Source organism: Mauremys reevesii, linkage group 3 (genome assembly GCF_016161935.1).
Source record: "Mauremys reevesii isolate NIE-2019 linkage group 3, ASM1616193v1, whole genome shotgun sequence".
NCBI lineage: Eukaryota > Metazoa > Chordata > Testudines > Geoemydidae > Mauremys > Mauremys reevesii.
The window spans coordinates 92,915,706-92,942,115 of NC_052625.1; the positions used below are offsets into that span (position 1 = coordinate 92,915,706).

A 26,410-nucleotide genomic window follows, 5' to 3' on the forward strand; every position below is an offset into this window, starting at 1 on the left:
TTTATTGACCAGTACATCTCTTCTTATAAACTTTTTATGCGAGATCTGATTCTGAGCTCCATGTAGACAATAAATACTTAATTTAGCCAAGAGCACTTTACCTCTTCTTGAATCCATGTCTGAAAATAATAGTTAGACTGCCCAGAGCCCTAATGTTAATTTAGACTTAGTTAGTAGAACAGTATCTTCTAATTTTTCTTGGTATTGTAATTTGAATATGTTGAAAAAGTTATCAAGTATTGGAGTTATTCACTTGGAGGACAGAAAATTAAAATATCTGCTGAGACAATGCAGTTAAATCTTGGTATCTTCCCTGACATTAGGGCAATAGGTCCCATATAAATCATATGCAGAAGGAGTAACCCTTATTCTGTAACACTTAAACCCCTTATGACCATAAAGGGGACATCTGTAGGGGGAACACAATCAGTTTCCCTCAATATGTGATGCTTCTCGTGTATCTTAATTAGTGTTATATCCTGAGATTTCCGCATGAGATTTAAGACATGAAAGAGAATCTGAATACACAACTCTTATTGTTGCATCAAATACAGCCAATAATAGTCAAATTCTATGTCACTGACAGTATTGCATTTCGTTTGAAGTTTTCTTCAAAATTTGTTTGAAGAATAGAGTGGAGCTGTGCAGAAGCTGCTCAAATACTAGTGCATTTCCAAGTGTAGATCTGCACAGGAGTTAACTCTGCTAGAAGCAGTATTAAATCCCTCCAATGGACTAGGGGAGGAGGGTACTGCATGGTGATTCAGGCCCGGTGAGACAGTATTATTCTTTCTCTGGAACAAGGGAACATTATTTAATATTAAGAGAACTGTGTACCACATTTGTACATAAGAATGTTTTGGAGCTTAAGGCATTAGACAGGGACTTAGGAGATCTTGGTTCAGTTCGCTGTTCTAACACAAACTTCCTGTGTTACTTGGGCAAGTCACTTAATCACTTTGGGCTTGATAGTGATTCCCTTACTCACATTGAATAGCACCTAATTTCTTGAGTGGTGGCACTGACTTCAGTGGTACTACTTGAGGAGTAAGAGAGAATCATATGGGCTTGTCTACACTACCACTTAAGTTGATATAACCTATGTCATTTATGGGTGTGGAAAAAGCCACTCTCCTGAGCGACACAAATTACATAGACTTAAAGCGGTGTCCACAACGTGCTCTGTTGGCAGCAGACACTCTCCTGCCGACATATCTTCTGCCTCTAGTTGAGGTGGCGTAATTATGCCGATGGGAGAGTGCTCTCCAGTCGGCATAGCCCATCTTCACCAGAAGCTGCAGCTGCGCCTATGTAGCGTGGTAGTGTAGACTAGCCCTATGTAGTTCATAAAATTGCAGTGTGGCTATCTAAGCCTCAGTTCCCCATGTGTAAAAGGGGATAATGGTAGTTACATATGTCACAGCGGTGTTGTGAGCATAAACCCATTATTATTTGAGAGGCTCTCAGATACTTCAGTGACAGACTGACTGTGGTATGTTCCTTTGGCAAAACTAATTATTCAGAGCTTCCATATTCTTAAAATATGCTTTGTGGTTGTGGTGGTGACTGTATTCACATCAATATCTATTTTGTTTCATACCTGACCTCTCTATGTAGTAGACCAGTGGTTTTCAAACTTTTTTTCCTGGGGACCCAGTTGGAGAAAATTGTTGATGCCCATGACCCCACAAAGCTGGGGATAAGAGGTTTGGGGTGCGGGAGGGGCTCAGGGCTGCGGCAGAGGGGTAGGGTGTGGGGGTGAAGGCTGTGGGGTGGGGCCGGGAATGAGGGGTTCAGGGTGTGGGAGGAGGCTCAGGGCTGGGGCAGGGGGTTGTGGTTCAGGAGGGGTCAGGGCTCTGGGCTGGGGGTGCAGGAAGGGGTTTGGGGGTTGTGGGGGCTCAGGGCAGGGGCAGGTGGTTGGGGTGCAGGAAGGGGTCAGGGGTCTGGGCTGGGGGTGCAGGCTCTGGGGTGGGGCTGGGGATGAGTGGTTTGGGGTACAAAAAGGGGTTTCAGCTTGGAGGGGGCTCAGGGCTGGGGCAGGAGATTGGGGCATGGACTTATCTCTCGCGGCTCCTGGTCAGTGGCACAGCTGGGATGCAGAGGCAGGCTTCCTGCCTACCCTGGTACCATAGACCGTGCTGTGCCCCGGAAGCAGCCAGCAACAGGTCCAGCTCCACGTGACTCTCGCCTGCAGGCACTGCCCCCCAGCTCCCATTGGCCGGTTTCCGGCCAATGGGAATGCAGAGCCGGTGCTTGGGGCGGGGGCAGCGCGCGCAGCCCCATGGCCCCCCTGCCTAGAAGCTGGACCCGATGCTGGCCACTTCTGGGGCGTAGCATGGTGTTGGAAAAGGTAGACATTATCCTGCCTTAGCTGGGCAGCACTGCCGATAGGACTTTTAACGTCCCGGTCAATGGTGCGGACCAGAGCAAGGCGACCCAGTGCCTTACATGCTGCGATCCAGTACTGGGTCGCGACCCACGGTTTGAAAAACACTGTAGTAGACTGTAGTGCAGTCACAGTCCTGATAATATTCTACCTCTTCTTAATGTTGAGGGAGCTATAGTTTCACACACTAGAAAATATCCTCCACCTGATAGCTACAGCTATCCTTCGCTTCTTTTCTTTTATGAGGGTAGTTGTTTCTGTAGGATAGTGCTTAACCTCCTTACTGTGCTTGATCTTCATCAGCTCAGGCCATGACAGAAATTTAGAGCAAAGCATATGTTTCTCAAGTGTAGACTTTTACCTTCTTGGGTCAGGACTGAGGGTACGATTTTTTGGCACAGAATTATTTAGTAAATTTCACAGCAGAGGTGCAGGGAAAAACAAAGTCACAGTAAAGGGGCGAGGGGTTGAAGAGCGAGCCCGCATTAGCAGCTCCTGTCGCACGGAGCTGGGCCTAGCTCACTACTCTGGGTGCTGCAACCTAGCACATGTGGTTGCAGCGCCACTCAGGTTTGGTCATGTACCCCTCTGTTTCCATCTACAGAGAGGCGGATGGGCCACACCGGAGTGGTATTGTGACTGGATGAGTAGCTAGGTTGCAGTGCTAATCAGATTTGGCCAATTCACTCTTCTATTTCCATCTGCAGAAGAGCGGAAGGGCCAAACCTGAGAGGTATTACAACGCCCAGAGTCAGGACCTGGACTGAGCCCCACAGGACAGGAGCTGGTGCTGCAGAGTGAGTGCAGTGTGGGCTCCTCACGAACTCTATTCAGATTCATGATTACCGTAAACATTGTGACCTCCATGTGAAAACTGTAGCCTTAATCATAACTCTCTTAACAGCAGAAGACTTCTAACATTTTCTGTGAAATATATCTTTCAAAGATGTAGATGTTTATTTGTTGTTGAAAGCCCTATCAAGCAGATGGTTGTATGAACAAAATCAATTCTAAACATTAAGAACAATGAGATTACTACATATTGGTGGTTGAAAAGCATGTATGATGCAGAGTAATGTCTTTATGGACCTGTGGAAATATATAATACTTAATGAAATGAATAGCTACTAAGATGCAGCAATGGACAGGGGCGGCTCTATGTATTTTGCCGCCCCAAGCATGGCAGGCAAGCGGCTTTCGGAGGCATGCCTGCGGGAGGTCCGCTGTTCCCACGCCTTTGGCATACCTGCCACTGAATTGCCTTCGAAACCGCGGGACCGGTGGACCTCCTGCAGGCATGCTGCCGAAGGCGGCCTGGCTGCCACCCTCACGGTGACCAGCAGGTCACCCCCTGCGGCTTGCCGCCCCAGGTATGTGCTTGGTGCGCTGGTGCCTGGCACCGCCCCTGGCAATGGAGACTTACTAGAGGAGAGAGGTAATTTGAAAAATATGCACAGTAAAATCAACTGTAACACACAGTTTTATAAAGCACTGGGTTAAACTTTTATCATTGAAGTGTAAGCTACCAAATGCAGTAATTTATGGATTTCTTAGGTTCTAGCTGTTTGTCACTTCAGTGTTCAATATAAATGAATAATGTTTTTCTGCTCTTGAGGGGAAAAGACACAGAAATTTGCTGCAAGTTTTTAATTATATTACCTAAATTAATAATTTTTATTTGTACATCTACAGAATGTCGTTGGCTGCTTATTGTGTATTTTGCTGCAGAAGAATAGGAACTTCTGGTCCAACCACAAAAAGTGATCTGCCGTGGAAAGATATCAGTAAGTGCAATTCTGTAAATATCAACCCGATGAGCTCATAAAAATGACTTTGTTTCTACAATAAGCTGTGTATTTACATTATGTATTGGACTTCACAAGATAATATTAGGAAGGTCTACATACCATTTGTAACCCCAAAACACTTGGAGATGATACGTTCATGTTTCCAGTCTCTCTCCCATACCTCCAGTGTATTGCCATCACTGACCTTGTCAGACAGAGTTGTCATTTAAAATATCATTATTAGCTTCAGTGTCAACACTTCATTGACATGAGTGGTGTAGCTAGCATTGCTCAGATAGATAGCTCTGCACTGGTTAATGCTTTATTCATATCACAAAGGACTAGCTTCACAACTGTAAAGGCTAGAAACTGAATTTATTTGCGGGGGGAGGGGGGGGGAACCCAAAAGATTTTTAGAACACAAGATGGCAGTCTCCCAAAAAATTACCATCTCATTAAGCTTCCATAAACTGACCTCATTCAATGTCTGTTTTTTCACCCTTAGAACCATAGGAACAAACTTATCCTGAGATTCTTAAAGCAAGGGGCAACATTTGAGAAAACGTAGCTCCTGGGTTCTTTTCCTGCCTGCCTGCTGGCAGTAGGCCTATTGCCCTTCTTTCTTACTCTCTACCTTCCTTCTGCTTTCCCTCTCTAGCAGGAGAGCCCTCTGGATTCCTAATCTCTCTGCCCCAGCATCGAAGACTGGATACTTCCATTCTTGATAGATAGCAGACTTTGTGTTTCATGCCTGTTTTACCTTCCCTGTCAGTAACTTTTCCAGCATGTAGCTACTTCTTGTGTTCATGCCAGAAATCTTTGAGAAGCCTGCTCCATGCTACTTCCCTGCAACGACAGAACCTGGTGGAGTGGGAGGTGGGGCAAGTCTCCAAAGGAAGTTTATTCTTGACAGGATGAGATGTGTCCTATTGGGATTCGCTCCTCCCAGTAGTAACAGACCCTCTCCATTGGCTCCTCTGGAATCCAAAAACAGGCTCACCTTGTCCAGGTATAAAATGCCTTAGGCCTGGCCAGTGTCCTTAGAATTAAAGTATAAAGCACTATAAGCGCCAAGTACTGTGTCAGCTATCCTGTTTAGATGAATGAGATTTGACTGAATTCCTGTAAAGAAAACCTATTAGAGAGACCTTTGCAAGACTTGACAGAAAAGAGCATGTATCTTCCTGTATTTACCCCCACACAACAGAGATCTCAATGAAATTATTTATTTAAAGGAGGAACCTTCTTCATAGTTTATGGCAACGGTTCAGTAGTAGCCATATTGTTGATCACCTGCTACTGTGCTTATGAATGTCACCAGCAAGAGAGAATAATACTGAAGAGAAGACAAATATACTGTCAGTAATAAATGATTTATTAGCTTATTTAGCTGTGAGAGCAGGGAATTTTGTAATTTAAAACTAGAAGGGAAGAATGTAGAACAGGGGTAGGCAACCTATGGCACGGGTGCCGAAGGCGGCATGCGAGCTGATTTTCAGTGGCACTCACACTGCCCGGGTCCTGTCCACCAGTTCGGGGGGCTCTGCATTTTAATTTAATTTTAAATGAAGCTTCTTAAACATTTTTAAAGCCTTATTTACGTTACATACAACAATAGTTTAGTTATGTATTATAGACTTATAGAAGGAGACCTTCTAAAAACGTTAACATGTATTATTAATGGCACGCGAAACCTTAATTTAGAGTGAATAAATGAAGATTCGGCACACCACTTCTGAAAGGTTGCCGAGCCCTGATGTAGAAAATAGAATCTATCAATAGTTTTCAACTACTGAAAAGATGGAGTCAGAAACAGAAAAATGAGTATGAAAAGCCTGCTCTATTCCTCTTTAAACTGTTTATCATCTTTGATATACAGTATCCAGAACTGATCAAATGCCTTAACTTTTTAATAACAATTTGTATGCACACCGTTTGTTTGACCATGGGTGTTTTTTATTTGTTTAAGGAAAAATTTCAAAATTAACTGGATCACTTATTCTCGGGTAAGTTGTAACTAACAATTACCCATTTAATTTATATTTTTTATTTATATCTGAAGTTATGTCACTTCCCAAAAAAAGGATGTTGCTAAGGTATCTTTAAACATGAAGTACCTTAAGTTTTAAATGATAACTGAACATCTTTGCATATTTTAAAGTACTGTCCATTAAGATCACTTCTCTTTCTTTGCCCTGATTATTTGAGACACTATACTGGCCCCTGCAACCTGTCAAACACTTGATTACAAAGAAGATCAAATGTGTATATTGTATTTGATAAAAATATATTCTCTATAGAGCAAATAATGATTTACCGTAAAACAGTTTTCAATCTATATTTGCCTTCTTCATTCTTTGCATTTGTATTTTTAGATGATATGGTGGTCCCTTCTGGCCTTAAACTCTATGACTAATACAGTATTTATATTCCATTTTCTTTTCTTTTTTTTAAGAGGTTTTGTATTTATTACATATGAAGTTCTGGCCCTAAAGAAGTTACTAACACTCGATACTCAAGCTGTACAGCAAGAGAAACTGAAGTCCTATATTTATGTAAATACAGTTTCTTTAGATCCCAATGAATCTCAAGGTAAGATTGTGTGCTGAGAGACAGAACTAAGAGAGCAGCTTTTCAAACAATGCGTGAGACACTGGGATGGTAAAAGAGGACTAAAAAGAATTTGGTCACACTGCGTGGTCCCGTAATAAACATAGTTTGAGATTTTCTGTTGTGCCGCTAGGAAGCATAGCCCAGAACTTGTAGCCCAGTGTGGGAGAGAAAGTGACATAAACCACCCTTGTGCACTTCTGATCCTAGGCTGCTACAGGGCCCCCTGGCATAATGTAGACAGCTCTTGGAGCCTGTCTAAATTACAGCAGCCTCCCAGGGCTACCTGGAATCTCCACAGCCCTGCATGCTGCAGTCCCACCCTTGGCAGATCCCCTCCCACCCCAGCACGTGCCCTTCACCCGGGGCTACAAAGGAGTCATTGGAGGTGGCATCCTCACTGCTGTTTTTGACAGTGCTTGTACCTGGGGATTCCTGTCCCATCTGGGTACAGAGGTTTTAGGGCTCTTATATGCCTCTCTGGACCTTTTACATGGCACACAGGGGCTGGAGTTGGGATGAGGATCTCAACAGTAATAAATGCAGTTGTCAGTGCTGAATACTGTTCAGCTGTGCTGTCCTGCGTCGCACAAGATATGCATTCAATTTTCCCTCTTCCAGAGGCAAATGGTAAAGATGATTATCTATTCATTCTTCCTTTATTTTTTTGAGCGTCATCTGACACATATGTATAACTGCTGATCACTTAAACTGACACTGTTTCATGGACCCTTGAAAACAGCCATGTTATCATTCTTATTAGGAAATGGAATTGGAGTTGTTTCATCTCTTGTATAACCTAAGTGTTAGAGTACTGATCTAATCTTGTAACAAAATCACTTCTATGCTTTTATTGTTCCTTATCCATATTATTTGGCCTCGGAGGTTAAGTGGCTCAAAAAATGATTATCTCATAAATAAAAAGCACTGTGAAGTTACTATAATTCTTCAATATAGGAAATATGTTAGCTGAACTTTTTATCTTCTTGAATGTAATTTGCAAAAAAAAAAATTTATTAAAAAACCCTAAAACCCTGTGGTCCTTTATATAAAGCATCTTTCTAACTTAAAAGTTGGGCAGCTGTTTCAGAACTTAACAGGCTGTTAAATAAATAAAATTTTAGACTGGTAAAGCTCTCTCTCTCCCTCTGAGCACATTGGTTTTATTCTTTTACATTTTAAATGGTGAACATGAATGGTGTCATTGTAGATGTAGAGATTGACGTTTTTAATCTCAATCCATAGATACACTGCATAACAGACTAGGAAGAATTTCCTTTTTCTATTAGTTCACATATAGTAGTACGAGAGGCAAAATAATATGGACCTACTGTATTAAAGGGAATATAAAACTAAATGTTTTAGTTACAGCAACACTGACATGCAAGCTGCTCTTGGTTTGATGTTGGTAATAAACAACACAAATCATTCAGCGTGGCAGTGAGTGTGTAGAGAAGCTTTGGTAACAAATCCCTTCTTTTGTGAAAAGTGCCGGAGGGTCTTTAATGTACACGCAGAAACAATAGGACCTCAACTCCTCATCTGAAAGACCCACACACAATAAAATGCCTACTTTGAAAGGATAAAGAGTTAAGTTTAATTCTGCTGTAACTTGAATTTATGGTTTCATGGGAACTGATTATTTCAAACCTTAAGCCACTCCTCCAGTTTAAATAAAAAAAAGTGACAGTCTTTTGTCCTATTTATCTGTGCATTAATTTTTCTTTTGATGTCAGTGGGAAGCACACCTATGTAAAGAGAATAACCTAAAATACAAAAGAGAGCAATGTGCAATATTCTCCCATAGTAACTGTTTGAAGAGTTTTTTTTAAAAACCTTTAAGATTGTTGGTTCCTTGGCATAGCTCAGTGGTTTGAGAATTGGCCTGCTAAACCCAGGGTTGTGAATTCAATCCTTGAGGGGGCCACTTAAGGAATTGGGGCAAAAATCTGTCTGGGGATTGGTCCTGCTGTGAGCAGCGGGTTGGACTAGATGACCTCCTGAGGTCCCTTCCAACCCTGATGTTCTATGATTCTATGATAATACTACAACAATTCTCTTATCAACCTTGAATAAGCCTATAATATTTTTATAGGACTCACATACAAGGCAAGAAAAGAACTTCATAAAATAGTGAGGAAAATACTAGAAACTGAAGCTAAAATTCTCCGGAGACCTTTTGATGGTAGGCATTAAAAGTGGAAATGCTGGCTTGTCTGAAATTAATATTCATGTTTAGAAAAGTACAAATCTGTTACCTTTGGAAAATAGAAACATTTTTCTTGTGTATCTGATACTAGTTCGTAGTTATAATATTCCTACATGTTTGTAAAAGTGGCATGAAATATTACAAACAGTGTGTTTAAAGGAAAGTTATATGCATTATATTTTGATAACAAATGTTAGACACATGCTAGGACAGAATTCTGCGTCCTCTTTCAGAAGAGATTTGAAGCCTAAAACTTTTGTGATGCTGAAAGCATTGTTTGGTGAAGAAGTCCTGGAAGATTTTTCATTTTAGGAACTTAGTGTGAGTGTGTGACACACTCTTCAGCAAGATTATTGTTAGTGTAAATTGAAAGGAATGCAACCTCTTTGTAATAGGTAGGGGTGTGTGTGTGTGTGTGTGTGTGTGTGTGTGTGTGTGTGTGTGTGTGTGTTAGAGCACAGGACTTGGTGTCAGGACTTAAAGGTTCAATTCCTGATTCTGCCATCAGCTTGATATGGCATGTTGGGCAAATAACTTTCTATCTGCCCTCATTTACCCATCTGTTAAATGGATATAATATGTACCTCACAGAAGTGTTGTGAGTACGGTTCAGTAGATTAAGGCCCAGATCCTTAAGAGTTGCTGATCACCTCCAACTCCCACTGAAGCCAATGGCAGTTATGGTTGGTAAGCACTATACAGGATCAGATCTTAAATATAAATAAAGCATTTTGAAATCCTCAGTTTAAAGACGCTATATAAATATAAAATATAAAAAGATGAGGTGAAATCCTGGCCCTATTAAATTAAATGAAAACAAACTCCCACTGATTTCAGTAGGATCAGGATTTTGGCCATGGTCTTCTGAAGATTGTTGCTTCCATTTTATTGGTCTGTTACCAATTTTTTGATATTGCTCCATAAATGGTTATTAAGTCATATTAATAATCCAGGAAATAGTATTTTTGGTTGGTAAATAAGAAGGTGACTATGAAAGAAAAATACTTATTAATTTTAACATTATATGTATGTGATTTTTTGGTAAAGAACATTTCAGTAAGTTTGCAGAAGATCATGAACGTGCCTTGTGGGTCCTCTTGAAGAGAAGTCAATCAGAAGACAGAATCGTTCGACTGCAGGCGGTGCAGCAACTGGCAGAGAACAGTCACTGGCATGGTAATGTATGCTGTGACAACCTAACCAATCTTTGAAACATGATGAGATCTCATTTAACTGCTCTATGTTCATTGGCAAATACTAACATGAAAAGGGGCTGGTAGCCAAAGGAGAAGGCAATTATTCTTTTTGAAAATGGTTTTCAAATTTTTTTCTTTAAATTTAAATTTATTGCTGATTAAAGGCACCCATATGCACAAAACAGATAGAGCACATGTGACTGTAGTGCAGGCTTCCCCATGTGCCTCAATCTTGACCTCATCTAGACAAGAGAAAGTAGCTTAGTTTCTGTATCTTTTAGTTCTTTGACCTTTGTGTTGGGACTGCCAAAAAGATCGTCTGTTGTGGCAGCTTGGTGATGTCCATTTGTCCACTAGGGACAGGACTGAGGCTATCAAACACAATTCATGAAGACCACTTAAAAGCTATTGGATAGTAACAAGTATGGGTTACTACCAGTTTGGTCTAGACTTGATGTGGCAGCCTGGAGGTGAAAGATTTTTCATGCTATTATCATCCTAAAACATTCATTCTACCCTAAAGTATTTTTTTAATGTCTGTGTGAGCTCAGAGAGAAGTAGAAACCTCCCCCACACTTAGTTAAGAGAACTTTTCTTTAAGGCCAATATAGCTTCATGTTCCTGTATTATAAGTTATAGCTTCCAGCTATTTATAATAAATGCTGACATTCTTTTATGTTAAAGGAGCTATTGCGTCTTGTGTTTACCCTTTTCAGAATAAAAGCTCAGTTTTGTTATTTAGATTCTTTACAGTATGTTTATACTTAGAAAATCCCAGGGTTCCTGTCCTTATTTTTTCAGAGCTCAGTTTCTGGCAAATGTGGTAGAATTGCTTGGCAGGTATCAGTACATTCTTTGCCATGGTAGCAGTGCGAAAACATATGCTTCTATCCTTCACTTCTACACTCCAAAATCTCTCTCTTAGTGGTAGAATTTTGGGAGCTCTGAGGTTTTTTGTACATCCGGATATATTGGGGGATAGTAAGGGAAGTGTCATACTATTATCAGGTGCATGTACAGCATATAGTACTCCTGAGAAAATGTGCTTTCTGATTTTTTGCTGGGGAACTAGAGGAACGTACACTTGCTTATGTTGTTAGTACATTTAGTTCTATCAGGTCCACAGATACAGCTACAATGCCAAAGCTCAAGTACAGGGAAGAATCTAGCCTATGACCTCCAGGCCAATCAGGTATCTCTTTTTCAGCACTTAGGTTGACAGCGCAAAGCAAAGTTAATTAGCTGAGAATGCAAAACAGAGTGAGATTATGAACAGTTTATCAAATAAAGTAGGATAGCCATTTTACTTAAAATCTTATATTAAGTGCAGTGTCCTTTTCCAATCTTCTCCTGTTGATTCATTTCTCTCTGGGTAGAAGATGCACTTTAAAAGGATTCTAAATAATACCACTGAGGAAAGACTGGAACAGCACTTAAAATCAGTTACTAAAGTGTCCAGTCTGTAGAGCTGTCATGCATAGTCCCAGAGATGGTTGCATTTCAGCAAAGGATGCACGGAGTCACGTGACTTTATTTTCATTTCTATTTTAGCATTTTTTAATAATAAAATGTTAAGATTGCATCTTGACTTAATCCCTTGTTTTCATTCACTCAATTTTTCCCCCATAAATTTTCCTTTTGGAACTGTTACTGTCTTTCTGATCAGAGCCCAAAGATCAACTTTACTTTTAAAGTTTGAAGATCTGTTCAGCTGTTTTTGAGTTGTGTGAACAGGGAATATAATATACTTGCCCATGAATTCTTTTTATATGTAAGAGTGTCCAAAAATTGCAAGCCATTGTCTTGTTGTGGAAACCACAACTTCTAACACATACTGTAACTTTTGATAGTTGCTACAAATTTGAATAGTGTTGGGACCCCAGGCGCTAACTTGCAATGCCACTTGTTCATGAGGTTGCAATGCCACTCACTCAAATTTCGCCCAGCCTCCCCTCAGTCATGACAGAGTAGTGCCCTGGCCAAATTTGAGTGAGTGGCGCTGGAACTTGGTGCACTCAAATTTAGCTCTGCACAAAAATTATAACTTTAAAAAAATGTGGCTGCAACTTTTGAACCAAAAATCACCACTTTCTTACAGCCTTATTTATACATATATAACTCAAAAATTGCTGAATGTTAAAATGCCAAACCTCACTTGTGGTTCTGTGTCTGAATGACAAACAGATGTTTGGTAAGTTTAGAAAACAAAATAGAATAAAAAAAAGTAAGTAAATAAAGATTCACTTTCACATATGCACATTGTTATATTAGCAAATGTACAAGTGGTACAATAAAGATGGAAAAAAGTTCAAAATACAAAGTCTGGAAATAAAACAGGTGTATGTCAGAAAAAAGAAAAATGTCAAAAGGGCTTATGTAAGCATCACGCATACTTGAGCCATTCAGTAACTTTGGGGTCAGAAGTATGAGTCTGGAAAGTCCTCCTGATAGACCATCACAAGACAGCAATCATTCAGTAGGCGTGCATCCGCAACTACACAGAGGGCTGTCTCTGAGTCTCTTGGTGTAGTCATTTGCCACATACCTCACCAGCCCACAGCTGAAATGCTTGAGCTTGCAACAGAGGTGGTGTGGCATGGCAGCTCAAAGCCAGGCAGACTCTCCTCAAGCTGAGTGATGAGGAAGGAGTTTCTTACAGAGGGAAAAGCATGTTCTCATTTTGCTCACCACAGTATGACAACCATGGACATGGTCAGTAACATAGTCCAGATTGGTCTTCTACTAATGAGACAGTGGCAAGGCGCCTCCTATATATCTTTGAAAATTGGCAGTTGTGGTATCTCCAGGGTTTTGTCAAGGAAATTCTTTGCTGCACTATAACACTTGATGTTAGGAGGCAGGATATTAGAAAGGACTGGTAACCAATCGGTGTTTGTTAGTCTCATAGTCCTGTTATTATTCTTATCATTTGATTCAGTTGTACATCAGCTAGCTTTGTGTGGGGAGGGTTTAACCACTCAGAAGCACAGTATTCTCCATCTGAGTAGTAGAGAGCTAACACTGAGCTGTGCAGTGTCTGCACATTAGCACCGCAAGTTGTGCTTGCAAGTTTATATAAAAGGCCCTTTCTGCTCTTAATCTTCTGAGCTACCTTGGTGAGGTGGTCCTTATAGGCAAGTGTGCAAGTTAAACTTACTCCTAGATATACTGGCTTTGAATATTGTGCTAATCGTTCTCCATTCAAGAAGATGATGAGTTCTCGTGAAGCATTAGTGTGATTGAGATGAAAGCATGATGATACTGATATCAAAGATATTACCTTGATGGGTTGTTAGGTCTACAGAAAAGATGCTTTGAAACAGAAAATTACAAGCAATCCTGGAAAATAAATTGAGCTCTTGGAAGATCCAGAAGAACATACACCCTCGGGAATCTGTTCTTGCCACAACTCTTTTGAACATTGAAAATCCTCCAATCTCTGCCTGCCTTCAAGAAACAGAAACTTCAGAAAGGTTGAGGACAACCTGAACCAAGACATGGCAGCCATAAGTGGCTATTGCAAGAAGTGGAGATTGAGCCCAGTGTGTCAAAGACAGTGTCATGCTGCTTTCATCTCAATATGAAAAGTAAACAATATACCTTTGAGTGATAATGAGGAAGGATGTTGTGGTAGTTGGGACACTAGCCTGGGACTTGAGAGATTTTCGTTCAGATCACTGTTGCATCAGACTTCTTGTAGGACCTTGGATTTTACAATGCAAATTATCTCTCCCTGCAACCTCTGATTCGACTGAATAGCCTGTTGAATTTGTGCATGTCTGGTGTCATGCTGTCTGGAATGGCTCACAACTGTAAGTATCTACCTCAGGGTAGACTGTCAAAAGCAGAGCAGACACTCCAAACTGGTCCCACTGTGTTCTATAATTAGATTTCACTAACCCAGGGATCTCAACCTCAAATCACCACGAGGGCCACGTGAAGACTAGTACATTGGCCCGAGGGCCGCATCACTGACACCTTTTCATAAAAAGATACAAAAGCCCCCTGCCCCTGGCCCCACACCCACTCCATCCTTTCCATGAGGCTTTGCCCCTGCCCTGCCTCTTCCAACCCCTTCCCCAAAGTCCCCACCCCAACTCTGCTCCCTCCCTGCCCCTATTCCAACTCTTTTCCCCAAATCCCCATCCCTGTCCCACCTCTTCTCCTCTTCTCCTGAATGTGCGACTCCCCGCTCCCTGGCGGCGGGAAGCGCCTGGAGGTAGGCTGAGGAGTGGTGAACTCCCAAGCTATTGCAATAGTCATATAATGGAGTCACAGACAGTCCCCTTAAACACTCCAGTCTATTTTGCCATGCAGACAAGATGGACTATGTGATAATTGGTCACTTACACCAAAAATCATAAAATATTCAGGTTACACCCAATCCCAAGAGACCTGTTGCTTATGCAGGTCGATTTGTGTCCCAGATCTTGCACTGGAGACACTGCTGATAACTAGTTCTGTAGTAAACTAACTAAAGTTTTATTAACTAAGAAAAAGAAATGAGTTATTAATAGGTTAAAGCAGATACAAATATATGTACAGGTGAATCATAGTCTATAATTTCAAAAGGTAGCAGAGATGTAGTGTTCTGCCAGTTTCCCAAAATTTTTTCACGGTTACCCAGAATAACTCTGGGGATCTCTGCCTCCTTGTTTGCCTTGTTAAAATCCAAAAAGCTCATAAATGAAGAATTTTCCCTTTTGTCCATATTTCTTGCTTCTTCTCACAGAAATGAAACTGACAGCAAGAGTTCCCATCCAGATTCCTTCTTCACGGTGGTGAGGGGGACGAATGCACTTACCAAAGTCTTTGATCTCGCAACACAATCACCATTTACTTTCCATGTGCAGGAATTAGCACTTTCCTGTTAAAGTTCTTCATTTGTATTACAAAAGGCTTCTTTCTCATTTGATGGGTTACTTCGTTACAGGGCTGGCACTGGGTTATCAGTGTTTATACCTTGTTTGTGGTGTTGGCCTCTTTCCTTTGTCTGGATAAAACCTGTTATCAATTCGCTTGAAATGACTGGTATAAACATATTTTAGTTATAATTTCAGCATATCTACATTGTGGGTTGGCCTTACATACATTTCACAAAAATATTAATGATCAGTCAGTTGTTAGTTTTGGGAGTTCAGATATGCTGTGATGTATTACATGACACCTTTTAGATACAGATTATAACAGTAGTGAGTTCGGATCCATTGAGCTGGTCAGGCCGGCTGAAACTCACTAGTAAGATACCAGGAAGCCCCTTGCCTTCTCACATTGGGATGCTTTTAGGGTCATGGCTGGTTAAGGAACATCAGTGGTTCAGCTCTCTCCCTCATTGCACTCAGTGTTTTATCCTTTTCTTAATAGTAGTGTAGATAGAGAATCACATCTTTTGGTCTGGTGCCTACAGGGGACCTGGGGAATAGGGATTTGTGAACCCTCTCAGTATGAATGCAATCTTTATTGCTCAGTTTTAATATGTAATGGGAAATATCGTCCAACGTGTCCAGCAGGTTTCTCACTTCAGTTTCCTCTAGAATAACTTTTATCCTTATATTATTCTTGCATTCTCAGTTCTCCATGTCCTACAACTTTAATTCTGTTTCTTTTTCTCTTTTTTCAATTATTTGGATTCTTTCATCTAAATTAGTAATGTTGTCTAGTTGCAAAAACAGGATTAAATGAGCATCTAATATTTTCCCTTTCATCTCAGTTTCATTTTTTTGTATCCTTAATGTAAGCCTGGAACTTTCCCCTCAACTCCTTATTCATCTTTTTGATATCTAACAGCGTGTCCTTCAGTTCAGCCTTAGTGACTGGTGCTTCTCTACCACCTCCATAGTTTATTTGAGGGAGGGCAGTTACTGTCTCTTGTGGCTATCTTTGTTTTGGGGGATTTTTATCTTTGTATTACAGGATTTTTTCTTTCCCAGATATCTAAATCTTCTTGTCTTTCCTCCTTGATTGTTCGAACTCTCTCAACATGGCTGCTGCCACACTTCCCTTTTGCTTGTCTGTCCTTTCCAAAATGGCAACTGTCTTGCTTCCGCCCCCAGCCACACTAGCACAGTTTTAATTAATTAAAAAAAAATCTCATTGCACTCACTCACTTTTTCCTCACAAAATAATGAGGGTCTAGTTCAACATCTTCAATCTTGCAGAGTCATTTCTAATATATTCTGCAGGATGATGGCACTTGATTTTGTTGCTGTATTTTCTCCCCCAGAGGCTGCTTTCTGGGACTGGGGTCTGGCAGCTCTCTTCAGCATTTTATTTTCTTTCTAAAACTGGTCCAAGGATGGTTATTCATATTTAGGGCACAGATCAGGTTTTTTTTTTTTTAATCTTCTTAAATTGCTTTGATTTTATCCCCCTCTATTGCAGAGAGCTGGATTAAGCCATCATCTTGTTAACTGGCTTTGACTGGATGTTTTCTAAAAGATATGCTGTAGTTTAGTGAATGAGGTAGAGGATTACAGGAAGAGAGAGGACTGTTTCATGGTAAAGGCAGTTGAATGCTGCCCTAACGAATTCCCATGTTACAGAGTGCCTACGTGATGCTAGGCAAGTGGTTTAAACTAAATGTTTCACAGGTGGTCATTGACTGAGTGTTCCTCATGTTCTGGGTGCCTGATTTGAGACCTTATGGTCTGATCTGCAGAAGTGCTGAGTGCTCAGAGCTGCCACTGAAGTCAGTGAGTGCTGTGCTTTGAACATATTTAGTAATTATGTAATGCTGAATAATCTGAAAAAATCAGATCCTAAGTGTTTGGGCACCTAAAATTAGTGGATACTTTTGATCTTTATTTCTCTGTGCCCAACGCCCCTTCTATAAATTGGAGGTAATACTCCCTTACTTCCCAGGAGTGTTTGATGCTAGATTTAATGTATGTGAAGTACTCAGATAGTATAATGATAAGTGTCATAGAAAACTTCATAAGGAAATTAATAATTCTGTCTTCTGAACAGTGTTTGACCAGAGTGCAGTAAACAAGGCCTGGGACCATACATTGAACAATGAGGATAAAACAAAATATTGAATAGCTGCTCATTAAGTGAGCACTGTCTGTGCACTGAATGAGGCGGGGGTCCTATGGAAAAAATAGTATGTGATTATGTAATTAAAAACAGTATCATAATGCATACACATTCTGAAGGTTGCATAGACTACTTTAATTCTGGCATTTCCTAACTTTTGGGTGCTTGACTTTGCCACTTTAAATAATGTAAATTAAATGTCATTTTTTGTGTGGAAATCTTTGCATTATCAGGGTCTAAGGTGCGTTATTTCTAAAATATTATGTGTAGCATAACACTATTAAAAATCTTTCAAATTTCAAAGTTTTGTCTGAACCAAGACCATAGGCCTAAGTGCAAGAATAGCCTTGGTTTATGATTTTTATTTTCCTTTCAAAGCACTAACTCTAAACACTTGCTATCAAATGTGATTGGCTAGTGTCTGAAATTCTGTATTAGTGTCACATTTTGGCCTGAAAGGATTAATTAATACCCGCAGTTAAAATATCATTTTCGTTTTGTGTTGATCTGACAACCAATTTATTTTTCACTTTAGAGTTTGTGACTACAGAATCATGGAAAACTTGTCTTAGTTACATGGACTGCAGTAATATTGTTCTATTTGTATTCATATTTACAAAGTACTATGGAAATCACAACTAAAATTAATTGAAATATTCAAGGCTAGTTTTGGCCATAACATCTACGTTCTCTTACTACAGATTATCAATATAGGACGGTTGCCCAAGCCTGTGATCAGAGGACTGTGATTGGTTTGGCCCGATCCAAGGATATTGATCTTCGGTTTTTTTTGCCACCACCTCCCTTACCAAAAGTAAAAGATGTAAGTAAATGAAAATGTGAGTATTAGTTGAATCTAGTCACTTTTGGTGACAAAAGTCACAGCAGTGTTTTGAGGTGAGCTGGACTACTCCTAATTTTATTATCGCCATTCCGCCTGCCCCAGCTCCCCACCCCCAGTACTTGTAGCATAGCACAATTAAGGGCTTGTCTGCACTTCCAGCTCTGCAGCTGTGCCCCTGTAGCACTTAGTGAAGATGCTACCTCTGCTGACAGGATAATTTCTCTCATCTGCCTAGTTACTCCACCTCCCTGTGTGGTGGTAGCTATGTTGACAGAGATGCCCTCCTGTTGACATAGCTCTGTCTAGACCGGTAGTTAGGTCAGTATAATTGTTTCCACACTCCTGAGCGACATAGTTATACCAACACAACTTTGTAGTATGGACCAGGACTAAATCTTGCACCAGAACCTTCATTAAGTTAGAGTGTAGGTTGATGAAATGCACTGCATGTCAATGCAATCAGTAAGAGTCAGGGAAATAATGAGCTAAGCAAACATTTCACATTCAGAACAATCTCAGGTCACATCTTAACTTCCCAAGCCAGGCAGATTTTACAGATCCTCGGGGCGCTTTAGATGCAGTTCTCCCACCTGTTCCTTCCCTGCTGCTCTTACCAAAAATGAGCTCCTTCAGCCTGGATTGGTTAACCACTTGGGCATGCTGCAAAGCCATCTTCTTCCCAGGCATTTGAGTAGGGCTTAACTCAGGGCTGGAGGGGTTTGTTTTTATTTTATTCTTATATTAACTGTCAAGTATCAGAGGGGTAGCCGTGTTAGTCTGGATCTGTAAAAGCAACAAAGAATCCTGTGGCACCTTATAGACTAACAGACGTTCTGCAGCATGAGCTTTCGTGGGTGAATACCCACTTCTTCAGATGCAAGTGGTGGAAATTTCCAGGGGCAGGTTTATATATGCAAGCAAGAAGCAAGCTAGAGATAACGAGGTTAGTTCAATCAGGGAGGATGAGGCCCTGTTCTAGCAGTTGAGGTGTGAAAACCAAGGGAGGAGAAACTGGTTCTGTAATTGGCAAGCCATTCACAGTCTTTGTTTAATCCTGAGCTGATGGTGTCAAATTTGCAGATGAACTGGAGCTCAGCAGTTTCTCTTTGAAGTCTGGTCCTGAAGTTTTTTTGCTGCAGGATGGCCACCTTAAGATCTGCTATTGTGTGGCCAGGGAGGTTGAAGTGTTCTCCTACAGGTTTTTGTATATTGCCATTCCTAATATCTGATTTGTGTCCATTTATCCTTTTCCTTAGAGACTGTCCAGTTTGGCGATGTACATAGCAGAGGGGCATTGCTGGCATATGATGGCATATATTACATTGGTGGACGTGCAGGTGAATGAACCGGTGATGGTGTGGCTGATCTGGTTAGGTCCTGTGATGGTGTTACTGGTGTAGATATGTGGGCAGAGTTGGCATCGAGGTTTGTTGCATGGGTTGGTTCCTGAGCTAGAGTTACTATGGTGCGGTGTGCAGTTACTGGTGAGAATATGCTTCAGGTTGGCAGGTTGTCTGTGGCGAGGACTGGCCTGCCACCCAAGGCCTGTGAAAGTGTGGGATCATTCTCCAGGATGGGTTGTAGATCCCTGATGATGCGCTGGAGGGGTTTTAGCTGGGGACTGTATGTGATGGCCAGTGGAGTCCTGTTGGTTTCTTTCTTGGGTTTGTCTTGCAGTAGGAGGCTTCTGGGTACACGTCTGGCTCTGTTGATCTGTCTCCTTATTTCCTCGTGCGGGTACTGTAGTTTTGAGAATGCTTGGTGGAGATTTTGTAGGTGTTGGTCTCTGTCTGTGGGGTTAGAGCAGATGCGGTTGTACCTCAGTGCTTGGCTGTAGACAATGGATCTTGTGGTGTGCCCGGGATGGAAGCTGGAGGCATGAAGGTAGGCATAGCGGTCAGTAGGTTTTCGGTATAGGGTGGTGTTAATGTGTCCATCAATTATTTGCACCGTAGTGTCTAGGAAGTGGACCTCCCGTGTAGATTGGTCCAGGCTGAGGTTGATGGTGGGGTGGAAGCTGTTGAAATCGTGGTGGAATTTTTCCAGAGTCTCTTTCCCATGGGTCCAGATGATGAACCTACTGACCGCTATGCCAACAAACAAACAAAGGGCTTTTGGTATAAAAAGGGTGGGTTTAAACCAACACAGGGCCTTCTTTGGATTTGGGAAATGGACAGGACCTTCTGTCCAAGTTGGGGCCCAACTAGGGTGACCAGATGTCCCCGTTTTATAGGGACAGTCCCGATATTTGAGACTTTGTCTTATATAGGCACCTATTACCCCCCACCCCCATCCCGATTTTTCACATTTGCTGTCTGATCACCCTAGGCCCAACCCTTGTGAAAGGTCTGGAAAGACTTTGGGCAGCTAGGGCCCCATGAAACTGATGGGTGACATCTAGTAACTTTTAGGATGCATATAGGAATGTTTATTGTTTTTCATATGTTGGCCTCTGTAATGCTTTACCCTAAGAATAAATGTATTTTGCTTTGTGAAGGCTGGCTGGTAATTGGTATACATTGTTGTAGCCCCTGGAGAAAGGCTAATCACAGGTGCTAGACCCTGGTCAGACCTTCTGGGGAAATCACAGTGAGATGCAGAGGCACTGCAAACCTGAACATGGTGGCCAGAAACAATCAGTTCAATTCATAAACTGCAGTTAATACGTCCTTTGTTTAATAAATCAGTTAGCTTTAAATGCGGATCATGATTTGAAAAGAACTTTCTCTTTTATTCAGTACTTTTAAGGTAGCTTTATTTAATAAAACAAATGTACAGTGCTGCTTTTGTGCATTTTTAATTGAATTTGAATTTCCATTCAAATAGATTTTGATACAAATCACAAGTAAAAAATTAATTATCTAGTAAATAAGAAATGCATCACTCCAGATTTTCTAATGTAATAAAAAAGGGAGACCATAAGAATCTGAATTAAATGTAAGTTAAGCTATGTAATTGCTTAAATACATATGTAGATTTGGTGTACCCTGATTAGCAAAAAGACACAGCAAATTTAGTATAAAGGCTATATTTAGTTACAAATTAATCCGTAGATTCTATCAATCAATATGTTTTAATGTTACCAACTAACGAGAATTAACCTTTGTTTAGAAAATAGCTAAAGTACACATGCACAACACAATTTAAATCAGTTATTTAAATCAAGGTTTCTTGCTTGCTGATTTAAATCATGATTAAAATCAGTGACTTGAACAGGGTGGATTTGATTTAAATAAATAACTAGTCAGGAAGACTCGATTTAATCATGGATTTCTACATAAAAGTGAATTCATGTTTTTTGTTATAACCTTAATACATATTCTTCACAACTCAGAGATAGATGTAGGTTTCATTTTTAGAAGGTACACACTACATTTTTAAAGTGATTTATTTTGAAAACTTTTCAGATTAGTTTTACAGCTATATCAGAAAATGAATGATTGGTTATTTCATTTCCCAAAAGTAATTGAAGCAGATATTTATGAAGTCACTGGGAGGTGAACTATCTCCAATTCAACAGGTTAATCATTAATATTTGGAGGATTTTCTTGCCATGCTGTATTAGGAGGAGAACATCACCAGACAGACAGACATTTAAATTGTTTTATTTAACTAAAACAACAACGTTATGTATTCTGGATTTTTTTGTTCAACAGCAAACATATAAGATTTTAACAAAACAGGCATATGAATTTTTGAATTTAGCTAAACATTCCAGTTTTTGAAAATCAGGTTTGTTTTTGTTAAAACTGTTTTTAACTAAAATAGTTTTTTTTTTAAAACAAAAATTAAATTGACTATGTCAGCCAGGTCAACATGAGAAACTTAATATTAATATTGTCTTCTGCAGCTAACTCAGTCGTCTTCAACTTCATTTTCCTGTTTGTTCATAATCTGGAAAAGAAAAACAAGCTTTCCTGCTTTTTCAGGTCCCAAACGATTTCTCAATTTGGAATGAATTAGTCCAAGGGAAGAAAACATTCTTTCTACACTGGCAGAAGAAGCTACTGCTGTTAAAAGTGAGATTATCACTTCAACAGTCTCTGAATCCAAGTGCTTAAGTGACTTCCACCAGTTCATTGGTGTGACTTTCTTTAAAACATCATCAGCAAACATATATTCCTAAACTGGGTCTCTGCTATGGCCCGCTGTGATTATAGGTTTTCCCATCTAGTGAGGGAATGGTATGGTAGATCTCAAATCAATGAAAGCTACACTCAGAAAGACCTCAAGACTTCTGGAATATGCTGCTCAAACAGTTTCACTTTTGTTACTACTGCCTGTCCCTCCCTTCTCACATTTATCTCCAGACTTCTTCTCCTTGTCCAGATCTATTCCGCCCCCAACAATCTTCTATTCATTTAACTTTTTGAAACTTCGCACTTTTAGAGAGAGGTAAGGGATTGACTCTGTGTACACAAATTTGCAGAGGGACAATAGGGTTGAGGTCTGTTATTTCTCACCTCTATATATTATTTATTTATTTGTTTAAAAACATTTTTGCTGTTAATAAGCATGTTATCTCTGGAGACACAAATCCACAGTTTGAGAACTGCAAAACTAAGCATCTCTGATGGTATCTTCTAGACTGAGCACTGAGTCCCATTGGGTAGATAGAAAGATTAACCTAAATAATCTATACAGAAGCCCCTGGATCCCCAATCCATGAATGATTGGAACTCATTTACAAAGCTTTTCTTAAACATTACATGAATATATTGTCTCATACTATAGAATTAGAATTTATAGTCCCTATTCCATTATGAGATATCTTAGAGCTATAATGTATCTTAATTAAAACTATCTTTAGATAGGTATTTTCCTCAAAAATAATTTTATAAAAAAAAATCTGATTTAAATAAAAAAAATCCATTTTTTTTATTTTTAAAAAAAATAATAATTGATTTTTATCCACCTTGGACTTCAATTTACTTTGATTAAATCAGTCCAACATGGATATGACCATGGGTCTAACTATTTCCAAACAGTTGAACCTCTCAGGCTTGAGGCATACTGGAGTACAGATATGTATATTTTTACTATTCCAGCTGTATAATCACTGGGTGATATAGTGGATATCAGTATATAGAGATTAGGGAGCTCTTTGCATCCTACTCATTGAGGAATTTAAGTAAAACATTCCAGCGGCAACTGTTGGTTTGTGCATATCCATCTACCAGTGCCATAAAGGATCAAAATCATTTGAAAGCAAGGAAAGTTCCCCCATGTCTACCTCCAGAAGCACAGGATCCAAGAAAGGGAATCAAATCAAACGATATGTTCAGAGATGCTGATTTACTGTTAGGTAATTTTCCCTTCTCTCCATTTCATTTATGAGGAAAATAAGCCAGACTAGGTTAGAATTGCCCAAGACCCAAGACTGCAGATGGAGGCAATATCAGAAGGAGGGTTCGAACTCACGAGTCACTAGCTCCAGAAATTGTATTCTGACCATTAGCTTGCATTTCTTCTGATCCTTAGTATGTGGCCTTAGGCAAATGACTTAACCTCACTGTACCTATTTTCCCATCCCTACCTACTTGACAAGGGTGTTTTGTGGATTTCTTAATGAATATTTGTACAAGTACTTCAAAGATAAAGAAATATATAAATGTTAACTATTTGATTTCTCTCTTTAATGCCATCACTTAATTTCTTAATCATGCTATTATTTTTGTAGTTGGCTGATGAAACCATATAGTCTTAATCTGCACCATTATTTTTGTGGTGATTATCATGCAATTGAGGGCCAAGTTTCAAGCTTTCTTGTTGTATACCCTGGTGCTTTCCTGCTCTAAGCTCCATTTCATTTCTGTAACACAGGCCAATAGGACCCACATTTTTATTCTTCCAGACCTCACTGAAATAAAATAAGTCCTAAACCTAGAAATTTAAAGCTGACTTTCATTGAAAAATTTGCTCACCAATAATAATAACCTGTCATTTTGATAGGGCTCTACATCTTCAAAGTGCTTCAGAAACATTAGCTTAGGTTGCAGAGCATTCAAACCAGGCCTTTTAGTTTAAAGCATTACTTCATGTAACAATTTCTGTTGTTCGAAATCTTTGTTTGCTTTCACATAATTTCCTGCTGTGTTCCTTTGGAGAGCGTTAATGAGTATTTGTGTTCTTTTGTTATAGGATTATGCTATAGAAGATGAGCTCCGATTGTTATTGGTATCTTTACCTCAGACTGACCTTGAGCAATGTGTCCAGTACTTCACATCTCTGGCTTTAAGAGAAAGCAGTCAGACTCTAGCTGCACAAAGGGTGAGCTCTGAACTCCAGGATGGAATTATATAGAACGTTCTCTCTTTTAAAAAAATATTTATTTATTTAAGGTATAATTTATTAATTTTATAATGTTAGAGTGGGTGAAGCTTCCCTTTCCACATCCCATGCTGCTCCTGCTCCACTAGGACTGAGACTCTTTGTGGGGTTGTGCAAAGATGAGGGAGAGCTTGTTCCCTCCTCCCTTCCTGTTTTTGCAACTGTACAGGTCTAACTACAATCTGATCCTTGCTGTTTATGCTCTCAGGCAAGTTGTTGTAAAAATGAGACATGGGGCAGGAATGGTATTGTATTAAGACAAATAAAAAACCTAAAGGGTTTCCTCCCTTTATTATACTTTCTGTAGTTAGTAGATTCTCCTTTGAGTGAGTCTGCACATATACGTTTCACTGTAGGTTAGTGTTGCCAACTGTCTAATCAGACAAACCCAAACACCCTTGCCCCGCTCTGTCCTGCTCCTTCCCGGAGGCCCTGCCCTTCTCAGCGGCCCCACCCACTCACTCCATCCCCACCCCCGGCGCTTGCTCTCCCCCATCCTCACTCACTTTCACTGGGCTGGGGCAGGGATCGGGGTGCAGGAGTGGAGGGCAAGCTCTGGGAGGAAGTTTGGGTGCTGGAGGGGGCTCAGGGCAGGGGCAGAGGGTTGAGGTGCAGGAGGGGGCGAGGGGTGTGGGCTCTGGGAAGGGGGTCAGGGCTGGGGCAGGGGATTGGGGGCTGTGAGGGGTGTGGGCTCTGGAAGGGAGTTTGGGTGCAGACGGGGACTCTGGGCTGGGGCAGGGGGTTAGAGTGTGGGAGGAGGTTTGGGGTGCAGGAGGGGATGTGGGGTGCTGGCTCTGGGAGGGGGCTCAGGGCTGGAGTAGGGGGTTGGGGTGCAGGAGGGGGTATGGGCTCCGTCTGGGCGGCGTGTACCTCGGGAGGCTCCCGGTCAGCTGTGCAGCAGGGCTACGGCAGGCTCCCTGCCTGCCATGGCCTTGTGCTGCTCCTGAAAGCGGACAGCACGTTCCTGCAGCCTCTGCGGGGTGGGCCGGGGGCTCAGTGCGCTGCCCCTGCCTGCAGGTATTGCCCCTGTAGCTCCCATTACCCATAGTTTTGGCCAATGGGAGCTGCAGAGTCAGTGCTTGGGGCGGGGGCAGAGTGGACATGCAGGCTGCTTCAGGGAGCGGCATGGGGCCAGGGCAGACAGGGAGCCTGCCTTAGCCCCACTGCACTGCCGGACTTTTAGTGGCCTAAAATCTCCCAGATTGGCTTCAGTAGCGTCCAGGAGATAGAGCCCAATTTCGGGAGACGCCTGGCGAAACCGTGAGGGTTGGCAACCCCACTGTGCGCCCAGTGCACTGAAGTTGGAGCTTTTGCCAGCAATGTCACTAGGCGTCGCTAGTGTTTGTGTGCTGAGCTGAGGGCATAAAAGGGGTGTGTCTGCTGCCTCCCTCTCAGTTCTTTCTTGCCTTCCGTGGTGGGAGTTGGAGCTCCCTGTTGCTCTTTAGCTTCAATTCACCAGCTTAAAAAAATTACTGTATATGGTTGTATAGCATTAGCTTAGTCTTAGTGTAAGTTAGTGCACAAGCCTTTTTCCTGACATATGCCAGTTCTCAAACCTCTCAAGATGATGTCAGCTTTGGCAAGTTGGTATTCCAGTCTCTTTTCATATAATCTGAAGTCCAACCACCTGTAAGGAAACTGCTGGTGAATCACTTACAGAGTAATGTATATGTGCGCAACCACTCAAGGGAGAAAAAACATAGGTGTTGGAACTAGGGGTGTGAGGGTGGCTTGAAGTGGTTTCCATCATATACAGGGTTTACAGTTTGGTTCAGTGGCTCGGAGCGCCCCCACTATAAAAATTGTTCCAGCACCCCTGGTTACTTACCCGTACAGGAATTGTTGCTCTTTGAGATGTAAGGTGCACATATACATTCCATGACCCTTCCACCTTTCTTGCTACTTAGGACTTTAGACAGACAGTGGAGAGAAGAAATGGAAAGGAGGGCAATGGACACGCCCCTTTTATGCTCTCAGTTTAGTGCATGAGAAGAGCAAGGGTGCCTAGAGGTA

The 26,410-nt window shown here is 41.1% G+C and overlaps 1 protein-coding gene across 2 annotated transcripts in view; it reads left to right on the forward strand.

Moving 5' to 3' along the window:
* The window catches only part of SERAC1 (serine active site containing 1), a 58,470-nt gene that overhangs the window by 6,831 nt on the left and 25,229 nt on the right, over positions 1–26,410 (forward strand). For both annotated transcript variants that reach the window (XM_039531772.1, XM_039531773.1), the window contains exons 2-8: positions 4,079–4,170; positions 6,143–6,179; positions 6,629–6,765; positions 8,879–8,968; positions 10,040–10,168; positions 17,925–18,046; positions 24,209–24,337. In XM_039531772.1, coding sequence (XP_039387706.1) covers positions 4,080–4,170; positions 6,143–6,179; positions 6,629–6,765; positions 8,879–8,968; positions 10,040–10,168; positions 17,925–18,046; positions 24,209–24,337 — 735 coding nt within the window. In that variant the 5' untranslated portion in view covers position 4,079. The remainder of the gene's footprint in view (positions 1–4,078; positions 4,171–6,142; positions 6,180–6,628; positions 6,766–8,878; positions 8,969–10,039; positions 10,169–17,924; positions 18,047–24,208; positions 24,338–26,410) is intronic.